At 39.5% G+C, this 19,334-nt stretch overlaps 1 protein-coding gene across 6 annotated transcripts in view; it reads left to right on the forward strand.

Moving 5' to 3' along the window:
• The first annotated feature begins 643 nt into the window (after positions 1-643).
• KLC1 (kinesin light chain 1) overlaps positions 644-19,334 on the forward strand; it is a 46,633-nt gene continuing 27,942 nt past the window's right edge. For all 6 annotated transcript variants that reach the window (XM_082282894.1, XM_082282898.1, XM_082282893.1 and 3 more), the window contains exons 1-2: positions 644-976; positions 17,730-17,991. In XM_082282894.1, the coding sequence (XP_082139020.1) occupies positions 17,731-17,991 (261 nt within the window). In that variant the 5' untranslated portion in view covers positions 644-976; position 17,730. The remainder of the gene's footprint in view (positions 977-17,729; positions 17,992-19,334) is intronic.

Here is a 19,334-nt window from a genome sequence, read left to right on the forward strand (position 1 = left end):
GCCCCCACCTCACTACACCCTCCTGTCACGTAGTTGTAGAGAGCAATGAGGTTCCTCCTGAGCCTCCTCTTCTTGAAACGAAACCAACCCAGGTCCTTCAGGCATTCCTTACAAGACACGTTTTCTACACCTTTCACGAACCTTGCTGCCCTTCGCTGGACACACTCCAGCACTTCAATGTCCTTTTTAAAGCGATTTTCCCAGAGGCATTCAAGTGAGACGGAGACATGAGTTTCACGAGTCGTACAGTCACCATAACGCTGAACTTCTTTCCACTACAGTAGGTCAAACCAGCGCCAAGAGCATCAGCAGTGGTGCCCCCTCTGGAGCAAATCCACCCCAGTGTCACCGAGAGGCCCTGAGGAAACGCCGGGTTCTGCTCTCCACTGACACCCACTTGAGGGAGACGAGGCAAATCTTAGCAAGGTTCAGCGCGGCCCGCACTGGCAGCCTCGGGGATGCAGCTGAACCCCTGCCCTCACCCGGAGCATCCAGCCCGGCGCGGCCCCGCTGCCAGGGGCGGATGACGCCATGGGGGGGGCAGGCGGTGGGAGAGAAGGGCGCGCGGGCGTTTGTGGGAGAAGGGGGGGCGCCGCCATGTCAGGCGGGGCGGGAGGGAAGGAGGGAGGGGAGCGCGGGGCGGGACAGGGGCGGCGGCCGCAGCCGCAGCAGCAGCAGCCGGGGCGGTGGTGGCGGCTGCCGGCAGCTGTCAGCGCCCGCTCTGCCGGCGCCGACCACCGCGGCCCTGCCAGCGCCTTGCGGGAGGCACTGAGTGCGCCGTGGTGCTGATTCGCTTATTTCTCACCTTTCCTCCCTCTCTCCGGTCCTCTCTCCCCCCCCAAAAAACCCTTTTCCTTCCTCCCTTCCGCCCGCCCATCGCTGACATCCTCCTCCGGCCGCCTCCCCGCCCCGGGCTGCGCGGCCCCTGCCGCCCCAGCGAGCGCTGCGCACATCACCCGAGCTGCAGCACCGAGCGGTGAGCGGGGGAAGCCGCCCGGGCCGGGGGCCGGCGGGCCGGGACCCGAGGCGTGTGTATTTGGGTGTGGATGCATGGGGTGTTTAATTCCTCTCCCTTTTTATCCGCCGCTGCGCGAACAACAAAAGGCTGCGCGGGCCGCCCGGTCCCCCCGCAGCGCCGCCGCTGACAGCCGGCCCCGTCCTTTCCCGCGTCCAGGGCGGGGTGGGTTTTTGGGGAGGCTGTTTTTGGGCGTTTTGTCAGTTGTGCTCAGCGCTCGGCTGCGGGCAGGGGTACGTCCCTCGGGATGGGGATCGGCTCGGCTTTGTCCCCGTTTCCTCTCCCGGCTCCCCTCGGTGCTGCGGCGGGCGCCGCCCTGGGAGGGTGCGGGCAGAGCGGGCTGAGGAGGCGCCGGCCTGCGGCTCCGGGCGTGCGGCGCTTTGTCTGCGCTCCCCTCGGCTTTGGGGCTGTGCTGCTGCCAGTTCGGAATTGGTGGAAGGCGAGGCGAGGAGAGGTCTTCTTTGGGCTTTGTACATAGTGACCGGATTTGTACATTGTAGGTCACCTGCTGTGCTGTAGTCAGAGACGGTTCGTAGACTTAGGACTTGCCCGGATTTCTACACCTTCAAAATAAGGAAAGCATTGGTTAGAAACACGTTATTCTAGCAAAAATACGGAATTGATTTAATTGATAACTTATCTTTAGAGAAGAGATTAATTAGAAAGACATTTTAAAACCTTACTCATTTTGCTGTCGTCTGTCTGATATTTTAAGTAACGAGATGCCAGATTTGTAGATCTGCATAGCACTTGTATGTAATCAGAAGGAAACTTCTTGGCACCTTATTGAATTCTGTGTTCTAAGCATATTGAAGCCGGTTTTAATGACCAAGGTGGCATCACGTAGTGTAATACTCATGCCTCGCTTTTCGAAGGCTGCTAAATCAATGATGGTGCGCTTACTCCTTTTTTTCTTTTTTTTTTTTCCCCATATTAGTGATTTCCATTAGTGGATATGATGTAAATGTACTATCAGTACTCAAAATACTGGTCCTGAACTCAGAATACAGACTAAGAAAACAAAACCAGCTGGGAAAAAGCAAAAGTCTTTTTTTATAGTTTGCTTTGAACAGCAAAATTGTGAGCCACTGTCAATCATACAGCATGCTTTCATGTTTACACATAAAAATGCAAAAAACTAAAACAGTTAAAATTAATTTTTAGCAGTTTTGTGATTGGCAGAAGATTTAGCAACAGTTACTCTGCAGAATAATTGTCTCTTTCACTTCCACTTTTGTATTTGCTCATCACTTAAATAGGAAACTTATGCGCAAAGGGTGTCCCTTGGAAGCAAAAGAGGAACCTTCGAGATTTTAGACAGCTTAGCATTTTAATCAAAAAAAAGACCAACAAAACTGAAAGCAACAGCTTTTTGAAGGCACAATTGATTTAAAACTCTTTTGGAAAATAGCTTTATTTTAATTGAGTATGAATTCCAAAGCTTCAGCGAAACATGATAGAGGATGTTATAACCCTAGGATTACAGATACAATTGAGAGTTACACATTCAGCATTTACTGGCAGCAGAGAGAAAGCTGATCCATCTGGTGAGGCTGAGCAGAAGACCTTGTAAGTTACTTGCACGATTATTTTTGTGACCACATGGTTTAGGAGGACCTTTTCAATGAAATTACAGCAGCTATGAAAAACTCTAGCAGTTCCATTTAGGTAGGCATTTCACATAATGCAGAAGCATGTGGATAAATGCAGGGAATTTAAATTGTCCATGCCTGACTCACTCATTAATGCAGTATCACTTCTGCATCATGTTGCAGTTAAAGTTTGGCAACCTTCATGTTTCTGAAGGATGATGATGGAGCTGGACATTTCCAGTAATCAGAAATTCTAGCAGCAATTCGAGCATAGATTCCCTTTACTTGCTACCATATATATTAAAAAAGAGTAAATAAAGTTACCCCCCAAAGGCCCTGTGAAATAGCCTCATGAATTGTTTGTCAAATTCCTATGATATAGTTAATAGTGCTTTATGAATGGAAATGGATTCTTTTAAAATGTCTGTGTATGACAAAAGAGGAATCACATAATATGCAATTAAATATGCAGGAGCCCCGAACACAATCTGAATGTTTTTGACAAAACAAAATATACTGTACAAACATTTAAGGCATATAAGAACAATTGCTTCCTGTGTTTATGGAGAGCTTGCTGTGCTAATGTCAGAAACCCCTCACTCATGTGCTACTCATACAGTACACATCTCTTTCTCTCTGTATCTTTTTATTTACACACACATACCTACATTTGTGTCTTATTTAATCGGGAATTTGGGGAAATATTGTAGCCTCATATTCAGTTCTGAGTCCATTTAATGCAGCTTCCGTTTCTCTTGAAATGTGGACTTGTGCAGTTACTCTTTCATCTCTTCTGTTTGACTTCTGTGGCAGACGTGCAGTTGGATTTACTCTGGGATTAATAGCATCTCTCTAGATGCATAGCTCATGATTATTTTAAAACTCAATTCAGTGTACAAATACTTGTAAAATAAAGTTTTTATAAGAGGAGTGAAAAATACAGAAATTTGGGTAAACTTATAAATAAGCAAAGTGTACTTCTCTATTTAATGTTATAGAGCAGAGTAGCAGATAGTGATGGGGACAAGCATATTAGGTCTAGTCAAATAAACATCCTTTGTAGTCAGTGTCCCTCCAGGGTGTTCAGCATGACACAAATGTTGTAAAAATGGACCAGTTCCATTATCACTGCAATAAAGTGGGTAGCCACAGGCTTTTCTCTTAATTCAGCCTTCATAATACTTCATGTTTCCAGAGTATTTCTAATTGTTTTATAAGAACACAGTATTTGCCTTGACCAAAATTTAGAAAAACATTTCTTTTCCACGTTAACCCTCATTTTCCTTCAAGCAAAAACATGACAAACATAATGTCTAATACATATTTGTTGTAACCAAGTAGCAGTCAGAGACACCTTGCTCACTCTAAAAAGAATCCTATTTGACTACAAAATAGAACTGATTGTAGTAGTTATCCTGAGTCACAGTCAGCTTCAGGTGTTTCTGAGGTGTTAAAGTCTTCCCAGTATTTTATTTAATTAAACGTTTTCCTTTCTGAAAGTAGGATGTAGAAGAAAGCGTCATTCCTTTGAAAAATTAGTAAATAAATGCCTGACCAGAAAAAAGTGCACTTTTTCTGACTTAGATTTGCTAAGATACTTGTTGCTGTCATCTTCAGGGATTTAAATTGGGCACTTTGTTACAAGGATTAGAGCCAGAATTGCAGATGCTTTCAGTGGTACAGGAATTACTTCCAGAGGGTTTTATGTGAGGTGTATAAAGTACAAAACTTTTATGTTTTGTAGTCATCAGGCACAAGATGACACTATACTCGGGGTTTTTTTGTGCTAGACAATTAACAGACTTAAGAGGTCATACTGAAAGGGCAAGCATGAGGACTGAGGGTGTATGTATGCTTCTGGTAACCATAATATATTTGGGAATGTGAACAAAGGATGAACACTAAAGCAAAGTTAACATTAGAGATGCTAATTTCTTAAAATGTATAAAGACACTCTCTGATAGTTAACAGTTTCTTCAGATTCCATCAGCTAAGAAAACAGATGCAAGTAATAGTATCTGTGTGTTGATTTAATAACTGTTTGTTTCTTTGAATCCAGTTTATCTCCCAGGGATGCTGCTATTTAACTGCAGTCAGAAACAATCTTTACTTTGGAAGCTATGTTTAGGCCTTTGGCATGTATGTAGAATTAAAATTAATTTAGTTTGTCAAATAATTATTGTTGGACATGATTCTGGCTCAAAATGAGGAAGCATGGGATCATGCCACCTTTTATTTCCAATATGCTTTCCTTCTGTTGTCTGCTGAAATGGGCATATTTTGTACATGGTTTCTCAATATCAAGTCTTCCTTACAAGTAAAAGCGGTAAGATATCTTTTGTTGGTAGACTTAAAAGTGAGCAGTTTCATATTTTGATTCTTTTTTAAATCCCTGCCATAAACCCCGTTCATCATGTTTAGATTCTGTTTTGGGGATTATGTCAGAAACATAGCTGATTTTATTTAATTTTAAAGTGACTAAACAAAGGATGTAACCAATCTAGTGGGTAGTACTGGCTTCCTTACGTATCTGTAGGGTTGGGATGGTGGCTAATTATGTTACATTTACTATGTGATTTACCCCAGCAAACCATTTGAAAAGTTAACATTGCGCTTATTAATGTTCAGAGGTTCAAGAAAAGTCTGACATAAACCAACTTTTTGATACTTCTTAAAAAGTTATATCTATGAGTTAGTCTTTTTAAAGGACAATACATATATTTTTCAGAATTACGAGATAAATTATTACCTTCATTCTTATCTGTGTTTGTATGTAGTAGTTAAGTAGTTAATGTTAACAAAAAATTAAGATTACTGGCAGTGTGCTATGATTCAAGTGTGTGTGCCATTCCACAGTGCAGAGGGTGGTGGTTTTGAGCTTTGTAAGGGATTGCAGTAACTATTCCTGCACTATATCTTGCGTTTGCTCCTTCCAGCTGACAGCAGCTGAATGATTTGCAAGCCATGTCATACAGATTAGGGACTGGCAGGGAGGAGCAGGGTGTGTGTTGGTGTGGTTCTGCTGCTTTTTTTTGTTCTTCTGAATAGAATATTGTTTTAAGATTAAGTGCTTTTATGGATGTTCCTTTATGAAACAATGTCAGCCTGAATAGTGTGGGGAAGTCACAGTTCTGTCCTTCTCTTCTGGCTTGAGCAGCTTCCATTTCAGAGAGGCTGCTGTTACTCTGTCATCCCTCCTGTCTTTGCCATGAGTGGATTTTAGTGTGTCCCCACCTTTAATGTTTCATTTGTTCATGTGCTTAAACTGCATGTTCCACCCTGTTCACCCCCAGTTCCCAATCACATTTTGTGTGTGTTTAGAGGGAGAAGGGTTGATTAAAGAAGTGGGATTCATCTCTCCCCAACAGTGCAGAGGGTGGCAGTGTGTAATTAATTAATGCAGCTAGTGGGATGGTAGTCTGTGAGGACACGGGGGAGGTTATAGTTTCGAGCTAGGAGGGGGACTACAACCTCCTACAATGCTTCTGTTGATAGAATAGGAATATATAATTGATCTCTATGGTTGTAGATAAAATGTTCTTCCATCTCAGTGCTGGTTTATGTAGTTCCAGAGTCCTGCTGCTTGTTCCCTGTCCTCGTTCTATCAACACAGCTTGCTGCATGGCAGCCTGGGGAAATACGTGAATTTTGATTGTGTTTATGGCCTGAACCTTTTTTCTTTTCTGTCCCCTCACCTCCAGTGGAAAAATAATCCAGTAAAAGGCACATATCTTTATTTTGATTTATAATGGACAGGAATGTGAATGAAATGTATGGCTGGGTGTGGAGCATTGCCAGGTTGCTATGTCTAGCCATAGCCTTGGTGAGTGAATGAATGCTCATGGTCTGGTGTTTGCAGGAAGCCAGGCCAGATGATTCAGTGGCTGTTTCTGTCTCTAAATTCCTCTGAACGTAGAAGGCAATAATGTGTGGAAAATAAAAGAATGTGCTATTGTTTATATTTACCATTTCCCTGGATGTAAGTAGCCCAATTCAGTATCGTAGCATTCAGTATGATGAATATTACTGTACTGAAACATGGAGGGATGTAGAAGTCATGATGATGTTTGGCAGTGTGTTAGCTTGCATGATAGTGACCTAGAGGTCTTACTAGAGGTATGAGGGAATGGATCCTCAGAAAGACATGTTAATTTTGGGGAATGATGTATTTTGGGAAGATTTGGTGTGTGAACCTGAGGACTATGTCTGTGGTAAGGCAGAATTATGCTTTACAGAGAGGATGTAATAAAACTACTTCGTAAGATTCTGGTCTGGTAGCATTCTGGAACACATGATACTGGTCCTTGGTTGGCCATCCCAAGGGCTTAAGAAATCGTGCAGAGATGATATGTAATGTTTTCTTATGGTACTTATGGGTGTCATAGCCAGATGTCCTAGTTTTTCAAGAACTTGTTATCCATTCTATACCTTTTGAAAAGACAAGAGGCACCACAGGGTGTCTTTGTCTTAGAGTCACAGTAATTTGCTGTTACTTAAGTTTATCTTCTTTCCATTGTTTAGAAAACAGATAAAGGCAGATTAATGAATCCATTACTTTGCTTTTAAGCACTTTTTATTCAGTTAGTATCGATTTCTCTCCCAGGAGTTTAAGTAAAAATCATATCCTGCATGTTGATTTTAGCACACACTTAAAATACTGCTGTTGGAATACATTGTTTACCTGAAGAAAAAAGTTATTGGGTTTGGAATTTGTGCTGAATGCAGGTGGAGAGCAAAGATGCACAGCCTATTTTTGAAAGCAGCAGTCAGTGGGGTTTGAATTACAGTGACTGCTTGTACTTTGTGTGGCCATTGAATCTTGATCCACACCCGTTTGTTAGGATAACAAATAGCCTGAAAATATGCTTGCTGACTTCTTTTTTTTCTTTTCCTTTTTTGTCTTGCAGCCTGTAGTCTGGCTGCACATGGAACAATGCTTGCAAGCACACGATACGGTGCTTTTAATGGCATGGTTGTTTTAGGAGGCCACTGTTCTGCCATCCTCGGGAGGGGGGTGCTTTCAAAACAGATTATCCAAGCAAGATGGTTTAAAAAATAATACTCAGGTGAAATTTTTAGCTTCTGTGTTTATTTTCCGGTGCTCTTGTTCTGTGTTAGTCCACCAGGCGAGTGGTGTCCTGCAGCAGGGTGGTGGGAACTGTCATGTGAGAGGTGTTACCACAGCGAGGATTTCAGGAGTCCCAAAGGGATACCCCATGCCCAGCACTAGCTAAGATAAATCAGAAATGTGAAAGATCACTGGAGCAGGGGCTGGAACTATGGTTTGGTCCTCAGGTGTGAGTGCACAGAATGTAAAGGAGCCTTTGTGAAGTGTTGGGTTATGGTCTGCTGTACTGCTCAGCACCTCCTGACCCAGAAGAGTTCAGAACATCAGAGTAAGGGCTCCAGATTATGGAGTACTTAACAAGGAAATTATTTCCAACCTTACAGCTAAATCAGCTTTCTGCAGTCATAGGTAAGAAACGGTGAGTGATATGCGGCTGTTTCTAGATGGCTGCATCATTTGCTGTGCTGTGTATAAACTTACATATGTAAGGTATAAAAAAAGAATTATTCTCATAATGGTATTCTCATAATGGTAGTTGCCATTGAAAGTACCGATTTTGATGTAATGGGTTAGCATTAATTCTTTCTCAATATTAAGGATTATGGCTGAACAGTTTACTTGTGAAATGTTTTGCAAGAATTGGGTAATTGGGTTAGTGGTTTTGCTTTTTTTTTTTTTTTTTAATTACTGGATAAGCAGGAGGAAGATACTTTTCCTAAAGCTTGAAGGGAGACTCTGCACAGTTTGTGCATCTTAATGTAAACTATTAAATAGCTTCAAAACCAGATGTAAGGATTTGTTAAACCTAAAGGCTGCTGTGTGCTGAAACAATGTTAGTGGATGTTCCTTTTATGTCTGCAGAAGAAATAGTGTTTTTTTCTTGTTGCAGTCCGAATAACCCTTCTCTTCAATGTCATCAAGCATGTAAGAGTGTTGTATGTTGTAGTCAGTACTCACAGTAAATTGTCAGCAGAGCTTCCCACATAGGTCCAATGGTATGAGGCAAGCTGTGGCCTTCTCTGCCCTTCCTGAATGCATTTTCTAGATGTTTATGGGTATGCTATAAAAAGTAGATTTGGTTAAGTTAATAGATCTGATGTTAGTAAGTGGAAGCTGATGGAGTTTTTAATGTATTTTGGAAGACTGATTTGATGGGAACATTCCTGTGCTTCTACCTAAGTGCTATTTAGAGATTAGATAAATAGATAACATAAATGGATGCTTACTTTGATTAGTCAATAAAGCAGTTCTTGTCCAAAAATAACAATTCAAAATGAAAGATCTAGAGTTAAGCTGAAAAATGTTTTGTCTACACTATTAACAACTTCAAATTGCAAGACTTGGTAGCTTTTGATGTTTCTGTATTTAGTCTATGACTCTGTGTACCCTAACTCTATTCCAGTCTCAAAGGCTCTCACACCAGCAAGAACCAGCCTTATCAAGACATTTATCAAAGTTCATTGAAGACATGGTTGCATAAGGTGGCCAGTCCATGAAGAGCCAAGTGCCATTTTCACACAGAAATAAATGTAGATGCTTGGAATAGTGAGGGTAAAAACTGTGGAATTTGATAGTGATGATGGATCTGTTACTCAAACTTTCTTGACAGTATTTATTTAAAAATGCAATCAAAATTTCCTTTCAATCCACTTAAAGTAGATAATTTATGAAGCATGTCTTTGTAACTACAAAATACTAAACCACAATACGGTTTTGAACAGTTAACCTAGATTTTTCTTGATGTATCTTTGATTCTTGTGACAAGACTTTTTAATAACTAAGGGTAATTATAACTACTTTTTAAGTCATTACACCTCTGCCTTCTGATGCATTTAAGTAAGTTTATTCTGTCTTTGTGTAACTGCTCTTAATAGAGTCATGATCATTTTGTTAAATTGATCCAGTGGGGTGGGCCTTTGTTGGCATATGCAAAAGGCAGATCCCTGTGGCCTGAGCTGGCATGTTGTGTCAGTGTTTCAGGGAAGGCAAAAAGCTCTCCTTTCTCAAAATCCACTAGTGGCTGCTTGGAAGTGTTTATTAGTGCTCACAGAAACTGAGGAAGCGTCTGCTTTGAAGGAGACCAACAGACGCTGTTTCTGTTGACACAACAGAGGTACAGAAGGGAGACAACTCCCTTGCTCCAAGGGGTAGGAGACTTGGAGATTTGCAGTCTGTCTGCCTTCAGAGATTCCATGGACGTAACTAACATTAAAAAAATCAGCATTAGATTTGGCCCAACACTACTAAACAAGAGAAGGGGGTTGTGTTCAGTTTTATTATTCTGGAAAAGAGTGGGATTTGGATCTTGCCACAGGGCTGTTTCAGATGTTGAGTAAGGAAGTTATGTTCCACCAGCTTGTAACAGATGATAGCAGCCTCGATTAACACAAAGCATTTATAAGCTGTACCTTCTTGAAAGTCTGGCTTTTAGTGTAGCTCCTCTGGACTCCTTACTGAGTCTATGGAACTGCCTTAGACACACACATGGCGGTCAGATTTCTTTTGCACATGCTTCAGCTTTGACAATGAGTAGTCATTGATGTGGTAACAAATGCATAGAAGGATCTTAATAGCCATCCAGTTTCATTTGAAATCTGAGATATTAGAGGGGCTTGAGAATGTATACAGAGAATGAATTTTTCTCTTACATGCTTACAATACATCCAGACTGTAGGATCTAACACTTCTCAGAAAATCTGCAATGATTTTAGGATATGTTGCTATTCTGTGTTTTAATTACTATATTTTTAGACCTTGGGAAAGGTAAAATGCAGTTGGTGAGATATACAAGAAAGGAACTTAGCCTTGATTCCTTTCACACAAATAATTGGGATAGGCATAATAATGTGTATGGAGCAGTCACATCATCTGAGGGTTTCTGTCTTCTGCAGTATGTGAACAGGAAGAGCAAGATGGGATTTGGCCTGCAGCAATATGGAATTCCAGATATGTTTGAGTCTAAAAGAGATTTTGGAATTAGAGGGGCAGGTCATCTGGAATGTCTGCAGTTAAAAGGATACAGATTTGCTGTATCATGATAATTGAAATGCTAGCTAGTAGCTAGTGTTTGTTCAATGCAGTACGGTCAAGGGATTGACACTGTAATCTTTTCTTTAAGAGGAAGAGTAATCTGTGTAGTAAAGAACGCTTTTATGTCATGGAATATTTTTATACTGTATACAGATTTTTAACTCAATTAACTATTTCAGCAGGAAGTAATAATTTTAATGAAAATAGTTTGCTTGCTACAGCAGAAGGAAGGCTGAGGGTTGAAATAAATTTCAAGGCATTTTTCCAGTTGTCTTTGAAATGTGCAGAAGTATTTATTTCCAAATTGTACTAAGTTTGTTACCTTTAAGTATCCACATATGATTGCTAAGAATCAGTGTTCATTAGTGTTGAAGTAGCATGCTACAGAAAACTAAATCAAAGGACTCTGCAGCTGAGCAAATCTTCATAGCTTGTACTTTCTCAGCAGTGCAAATCATCTTAGCTTGTGCTTTCTCAAAGAGAATTGTCAGCATCACCCCTGCTAAGGGTTTTATAGGAGCTATTTTTGCTATCATCTCTTTTTTTAGCAATAATGGTTTGTTAGCCTGCATTTCTCCATAATAATTTTTTCATCTTTCAAAGAATCTGAAGATTTCTCCTGAAAGGTATGATTTTTATTTTTTTTAATAGCAGGCCCAAACATTAAAAGATTCCAAGATTTATCAAGATAGATGTACATCGGCTGTGTTCTTCAGCTAAACAAGTACATAATCCTCTCCCACTTAAACATAGTGATGCATGATCAATGCAGTGCATGGGCTTATTGGTAGCCATTGGGGTTTCCTAGAGCCTGACGTGCTGTTTTTCAGAGATGGATGCTGCTGTGGTGCAGGGGTAGAACGTGAGGCCATACAGCCTCTTCCCACTGCTGCCATGTGGAGAGTAGGCTGCTTCTGGCAGTCATAGGAGAAAAGCAACAGCCTTGTTGGAAACGCAGAAATTTCTGCCAGTATTCAAGGGGTGTTTGTGTTTTACTCCTTTTAGACAATCTGTCCTTTGCTTATTGTGCATTTCTTCAGAAACCTCTGGGCTTGCCTTTAGAAATGCTAAAACTTGGCAAAGGTTGAGTGTTTGTCCAGTTTACTTACCAACACAGACATTTTGTGATGTTAAGGCTGTAGGTCAAATTATGAATGTGATTCTGAGCTTTTCTTGGAATATGTGCCCTTGACATTAGAGGACTACAGATGTCCTTTTTACAGTATTTACCTAGCATACCTTCACTTTAAACCATGTGGTAGGGCAGACTTCTACATTTAGGGCTAGCTCCTAGTTGAATGCTGGCAGGAGAAGCACAGTAAGATTTTTCTTAAATTCAGATGTTTACTACCTGGAAGTTGGTAGAAAAGTGACTCCCCTTGGAGAGGGGGAGTTTCTCTGTAGCTTAATATTGGTCGTTAGGTCATGTGCAACTCCATCCTCTTACCTGCTTCTGGTCAGTGATTTACAGCCTCCAGTATGTGCTGCTAATTGTCCTCACCGAGTTATTTTTAAGGTAGCTCTGTACCTGTGTGCTGCATGATGAAGATGCTTTGTGAGCTCACGCATTTGGAAACCCGAGGCAGTGCAGAAGTGCAGCAGTGTTCTGTTTATAGAACTGGGTCAGCGAGTGTGCTTTAAGTCTGACCTCCACTAGGACGCTGTTTGCAGGTGCAGTTCCAGATTTTCTATTCTGTGCGGATTCAAATATAGATGATGAGAAGAGTGATGACTGGCACTGACGGGAAAGCTGCAGTCCTGAATATGTCAAGAGGGAAAAGCTACTTTCCTTTGGGAGTTCAGAGATCATGTAATGGAATAAAATTCCTGAGTATAAGGGATCATTTTAACTAAAAGGAAGGCAAATCAAACAAAAAGGTAAAGATTATAAATATTCCTTTTCGGAGTATGACTTGTGACAGCAGAAATAGTCTCACAGCTAAAGAGAAATTTAACATATTAAATTAAAAAAACAGGTAATCATTGTTCTTTCAGACTTTGAAATTTCTGACTGTAAACCATAACAGTAATACAGTTAAACTAGAGTGTTTGTTATCTGAGTGCTTTTACAAATACCTTTCTCAGCGTATGAAAGGCATCCGTGAGTGATTCATCCTTGTAATTTCTGCTGTCGCTGAGCTGTCTGCGGGAGGGGTGCGGCTAATGCAGTGTTTGACACACTACTCAGTCCTTCCCAAACTGTTTTTCATCTCCTGCCTTTGTTGCTGAGTTTCTTTTCGTGCTTGGACAGCCTGTGATGTTTTGAGGATTGTTTGAGAAGGCAGTTTTCCACATTATGAAGATTAGCAGTTAAAGCAGCTCGTAGTATTTGAAGATGGTGCCTTACATGATGTAATGAGACCTGTTCTTGCTCTGAGCAGGGAATTAATGACTAGTAATTTGCAGCTCACACAAAAATGAAACAAGTACATGGCAGATGTAGGATGCTGAGCCTTGCCATTTAATTAAGGAGGAACTAAGAGTGAAATTAGGGTTAAAAGCCCTGAATAGACTGATTATTGTTAGGAAACAGGGAACTGATAGGTCCCTATTAGAGATACAAAAAGCTGAAATTAGTATAACTTTCCACCATAACTCTGTGGAATTTGCCATGCATTTAGGTGACAGACGTATGGCTTGAGCCAGCCTTGTAGCAACTTCTACTGTTGGGAAGATGATTTACTCTTTTTTATATGCAAACATATTTTTCCTCAATTTTCAGCTCTGCTGCCTGTTAGCTGTATATTCAGAGAGAAAAGTTTAGGGAGAATTTGGCTTGACAAAGCAGTTTAGACTTCGGGTTTTTAAAATTTATTTATTTAAAATTGTATTTTGAAACAGTAATGATCAGACCCTAGATACATTAAAAATTTATCTTCCAAGCTTTTAGTACTTGAAACCCATTAAATAATAAAAATACCAGTACAGAGAGGGGGAGTCCTTAGGGATTCCTAACAAGGAAGAAAAGTTAGGATGATTTTATTTATTTGTTTTTAGGATCCACGCTAATCTTTAGTCAAGGAAAAAAAAAATCTCCTGGGTTTTTTTAGAATAAAACTCTTCCTCGGTAAGTTTTCCTATGCAAAGAGGGATTCATATATGTTTTGGCTCAAGAATATTTTGAGGTGATCTGCAGGAAAATGACTCTTCTTTAACAGCAGCTGAGTAGGAAAAGCTCTTGAAGAGATCTTTAAATATGAACTGGAGAGCTTAGGTAGCTGGCAGTGATGCATGTATGTCTGTGGGAGAATTTAGGCACAAATTTGTGATGTCAGCATTACTGGTGTAGCTGGTTTGAAAGTTTTATGTATAACAAAATACTTAAAGTGATTAAAGATAACAGCCACTTAAGTTGTTTGTATATGATCAGATTATCCCAGTGGTTACACGACTGAAAGACTCGGCTTTGCTTTCTTTGTGCTTTCTTTGGTTCAGACTCTTGCTATTCTCAGTCCATTTCTCCGTTTTGAGTTTATGTCATAAAATGTTTTGGAAACCTTGAGTAGAAAATATTGCTGGGCTTTTTATGTTGAGCTGTCAAAGTTAACTAGTTTTTGTGTGTTTTAAGACAGTGACCTGATTTTTCTAAAAGTTTGAAAGCATTAAGTGACTTTTGTACTTTAGCATAGTCTATATTGTCGAAAACAAACAAGGAAGGTAATACTCAAGATCTACACAGACAAATGCTTAATAAAACAGGTAATTTTTTTAAGCCAGCTGGTGAGTCTGTAACTCTGTCTGCATTGCATTTTTTTTTCCTCATCCAAAATTCTGTTTAACATACAAACCTTTGTGCATCTTAATTCTTTCTTTTGTTTTCAGTTGTACACCCAAGTTAAAAACTAGTATTTGAATCTAGAATTCCTGTTCTACAACAGGTAAAATTTGCAGTGCAGTGGGAAGTGCAGGACAAAACTTAAGAAGTTTAAGACACCCTTGCCTACACCCTTATTTTCTGTAGGGAAAATGTATAGGAAGAAAGAGTTAACGTTTTTTGAAAAGTGACAGTAGAAAGGTTGGGTAGGTTTTGTCTCCTTTCCCCTGTATACATCCTGCATACAAACTTTATTTTTGCATCCTGTGTGGGGTTTGCTGCCTCAGGGCATTCAAATCTAATTTACAGAATCACAGAATATGCTGAGTTGGAAGGGACCCACAAGGATGACTGAATCAGAGTCCTTTCCCTTTTCAAAACCATCCCCAATTAAATGATTATGTATTCTAATATGGGCTTGTGTGATGAACAGGTAATGATCTTTTGTAAAATACATCTTTAAAAAATCATGGAAATAGCACCGCACCTCCACACTACTCTTAAAGGCTAATAGATATTTATTCATTAATTTTGCTCCTACAAAGAGTCAGATCTGATAGCAGGACAAATTATGTTTGTTATCCTCCTGTTTTCTGAATTACTCTCCCAAGCACAATCTATAAAACGTTGAACACCAACAGACACCCCACAAAACTTATCCCAAAAGATTTATTCCTTTCCTGTCAGTGGGAGAAACTGGGATTCTAAAAGTGTTCACTAGAGGAGACTTGAGAATCCCTCTCCCAGGCTGCAAGGACCTTCAGGTCAGTCTGTGTCTTGATGCAGCTTTTGGCTTGGCTCCAGCTCCGGTAGGTTCCTTGCACTGGTAGTGTAGAGGCAGTGGAAGCTTTTAGCTGCATTTGGGTTGGAATGAGGCAGCTAAAAAATCTGGCACACTGCATTGAGACAGGAGGCATGTATTCATAAAACAGGTTTGCTGCTGGGATGGTTTTAAATATGTTTTTGCCCCATCATGTTTAAACCTGCTTTTCCTCTCTTCAAAAGCTGCTGTGCTATCTTAAGCCATCATTAGTTGGAGCTTCATTGTATTCAGCCAGAGCTATGGGCCTGTTTATCTAATTTAGCTGTTAATTTATGGGTGTTAATTTATCTGTATTCATCACTTAGAATAACTTTATTTCTACTGAGGTGTTTCAGATGTGTAATTTTTTTAAAACTATCATCTATACGTGCATTACATACATGTTTGCAAACACCTGCTTTTCATCTTTGCTCTAGAATGGCAGAATACTGAGGCATGCAGGAGGAATTTCCATAAGATACACAAGTGGTCACTTCATTAGATATCTCTGCTGGTTTTATTTCCTTATAATCAAAGGTTCAGTTCTTTGCATTCAGGATGGAAATTGTTAACTGAGGCTGTGAAAGCGTGCCGAGGGTAATTAGGGTTGAGTTGTGTGCTGAAGTTAGCATAATCCATAACAATTTCTTTTATGACTGTGTGTTAGAAGCATTCATTTGCAAATTTGGCCCACATTAAATTGCAGATCATTTTTCTACACAACTTCAGAGAGTCTGTACTTTAAAACTGTCTTTTCAAGCATTCTGGGTAGTAGTTCTCAGGTTATAAAGGGGAAATGTGTAAATATCGTTCTCGTCATCAGATTTTCATGGGTTGATTTCTTATGCCATGCTAGAGGAATGGCTTTATACAGATTTATATGTTCCATATTAATTTTTTTGTGACTATGAAGTTATTATATTAAATCTGGGTGAAACCAAGTTCACACTTCCCCAAATTACCTGTTTTCAGACAATTATTACAAAATAAACCAGTGTCATACAGCTTTTTTGTGGTAACGTGGATATGCCTTTTGGGTATAGCACTGCAGGAGATCATAACAGAGAGAGTAATTTGAGTACATATAGGAAGAAAGAGCAACCTTTTATTTTTAATGTAATACAAAAGCATAAGAGCACATCCTTTGGCTGTTGTCATGATGTGCATATATGCATGTTCTTATAGCAGTTCTGATTCAAGATTTAAGTGGTTCTAATTTTTTTTGCTTTCTTCTAAAATTAGACTTGCTTCTGTAGTACAAAGTTTTAACACTATTTTAATTAATTTAAAATGTTAGTTTATTAGTGCTTACCCAGGTGTCTTCACATAGATGTCATAATTTATTACTTCTGAAAAATCTTTCCTATTTTATTCTTATACTTCCTTGTTCACTCAAAGATTTAAATACCTGAGGTATAGAGGAGTAATTCCTCAAGTCTTTATTTTCATTATAGAACATTTTTCTGGTGACATATAAAAGATTTGTGTCTTCTCTTTGCATGTTTACATTGTTAAACTTGTTTGTGACTTCAGTAACAGCATGTGTGATAATTGGAGTATGTGAGTTGCTAAACTTTTTTGGGTGTTCATTTGCATTTGGTAGAGGTGGTGAAAGACATCCAGAAATTTACTATCCTTAATGTAATGCTTTAGGTACTGACAAAATAGCACCGTGAAATGTTTCTTGCTGCAAGGGTTGTGCTATACAAACTTTCTTTTCCAGCATGAGACAGGTGTTGCATCTTCATCAAAACAGCTGCATCTAGACCTGTAGGCAATTGAATGTCTATGTTTTAACTGTAGAGTTAAAATAATGAATTGAAGTTGTCCGAGGGGGTAGTTGTGATGTTCAAAATACATAGTGAGAAGAGCTTTTTTAGCCCTTGGGAAAGAATGAGGATGGTGTTTCCTTTTTACAGGAAACAGGTAACTTTTCTCATGACTGACTGACAACTCTTTTAGAAGGCTGGATGGTATTTCTTCAAATTCTTCAAGCTCTATTTTGTGGGGGTTTTTTAACGGTTACAGATCAGTGGCATCTGCAAATAGCTGTATTTATTATAGTATGTATTTTATACACCAACTACTTTGCTTTTGCACAAACCAGAATCCTGGAGATGCAGCCCTGTTGTTCAGCACTTGCTACAAATTCTAATGCCACATTGTAGTCTGTATTTCATTATGTGATGTTTTTTGGTTTATCAGTCAGTGTTAATATTAAATCTGGAAATAGAAACTGGAAAACTTGAAACTGTTCAAACTCAGATCATTAAACATTGTAAAAGTTGTGCACAAATATAATTGCATTCTGAATATACATTTCAAACTTCCAAACAAAATTCAGTTATAGAGCTATATGCTTATTTAAGTTTTCCTTTTGTATTAACTAGCATATTCTTCCATTTCAGAATGTATGAAAACATGTCCACAATGGTGTATTTAAAAGAAGAGAAGTTGGAGAAGCTTACTCAAGATGAAATCATTGCCAAAACTAAGCAAGTGATTAATGGACTAGAGGCACTGAAGAATGAACACAATTCAATTTTACAGAGCTTACTTGAAACGCTGAAATGTTTGAAGAAAGATGATGAAACTAATCTGGTTGAAGAAAAATCAAACATGATTCGAAAGTCACTGGAAATGCTGGAGCTTGGCCTTAGTGAAGCACAGGTAAAGTTGTGGTAAAAATTAAGCATTTTGGACATTTCCCTCCAGATATTAGTAATATGCTGGGACATTTGCATTTTTCTTGTGTAGTAAGGACAAAAGGAACTGTAATTAATAGAGGTAGTTACTGTCCATCGTGCTGTGTTACAGAACTAATTATGCATTCAGTGTTAAAGTACTGAAGCTCTTAACTGGACTCCACTTAACATCAGTGAGACAGTAACATTTTCTGTTTAGACTTTTCCACAGCATTAGGCAAGTAATGTTCAAGCAGCTCAAGAGCTGAGCAGTGGTATTTTAGCTCTAAATGATTGCATAGGAAGGTCTCACACAAACACACATATAAATGAATTTGCTCCAGCCTTTGAGCTCTGGTGTAGCCTTAAATTCATGTTTATATTCCCTTGACTCAGATTTTTTATATTAGCTCATGATGCTCTTAGAGCTTAAGAGTCTCTAATGTTTATTGAACATTTTACTAAACCAAAACTGAAACTAAAGGCATTTTAAAGGTTAAGAACTGAGTACAGAATCTGAACAACTTTCACTGGTGCATTAAAGAGAGGACTCTGAGCTAATTTCTGTGGACTCTTAGTCAATGAAGATCCCATCTGCAGAAGATGAGTGAAAAGTTGCATGTTTATTAGGTCGTCGGGACTATAATTATAGTACAACTTTATGGTATTTTGTACTAAGTCAAAAACCTGGAACAATGTGATGTGACAGTCATCACTGTAAAATGGCGGAGTATTTGCAAATGAGTTGAAAACACCAGTGAGTTAGTTCTACATTAATAGGCTTTCTGTTGGTCTGTAACTGTGCTCAGACTTCTCCTCTGGATCAAGCTATTATTGTGTGGTGATCTGGAAGTTGTGTGCATTGGATCATGGTGAATTGAGACTGAGAGAATGAAATGTGGGTTATCAGACAGGGGAATGTAGAAGCCCTGGACAGACTGTCAGGCCTTAGGGTGTATGTTGTACAAACTTTGATGCCTTGTACAGGCTAGAAGATACATGGAATAAAATTGCAATAGTTGAGTGATTAAACAACCTTTAATTGTTGTTCGTAGAAGATGTGCAAGTGAACAAGTAACTTCTATGTAGTATTAGGACTCTGAAAAGCTAGTTCTGATTCTTGGCTCTATCAGGAGACTCAGCTGCAGATGTTCCTGCCTTGTTTGCCTCACATGGTACTTTTTGAACTGGGGTGGTGAGGAGCCAAGAAGTCTGCATTTGCTGCCTTTGTTAGGAAGCCAATTACACTTCAGACTGCTGCTCTCAGACCTGATAAGGTTAATCTTCCTCCATGCTTTGAGTTGTAACAATGTAGTAATTTAAAAAAAA

This window comes from Coloeus monedula (assembly GCF_965178545.1).
Source record: "Coloeus monedula genome assembly, chromosome: 6".
Lineage (NCBI taxonomy): Eukaryota > Metazoa > Chordata > Aves > Passeriformes > Corvidae > Coloeus > Coloeus monedula.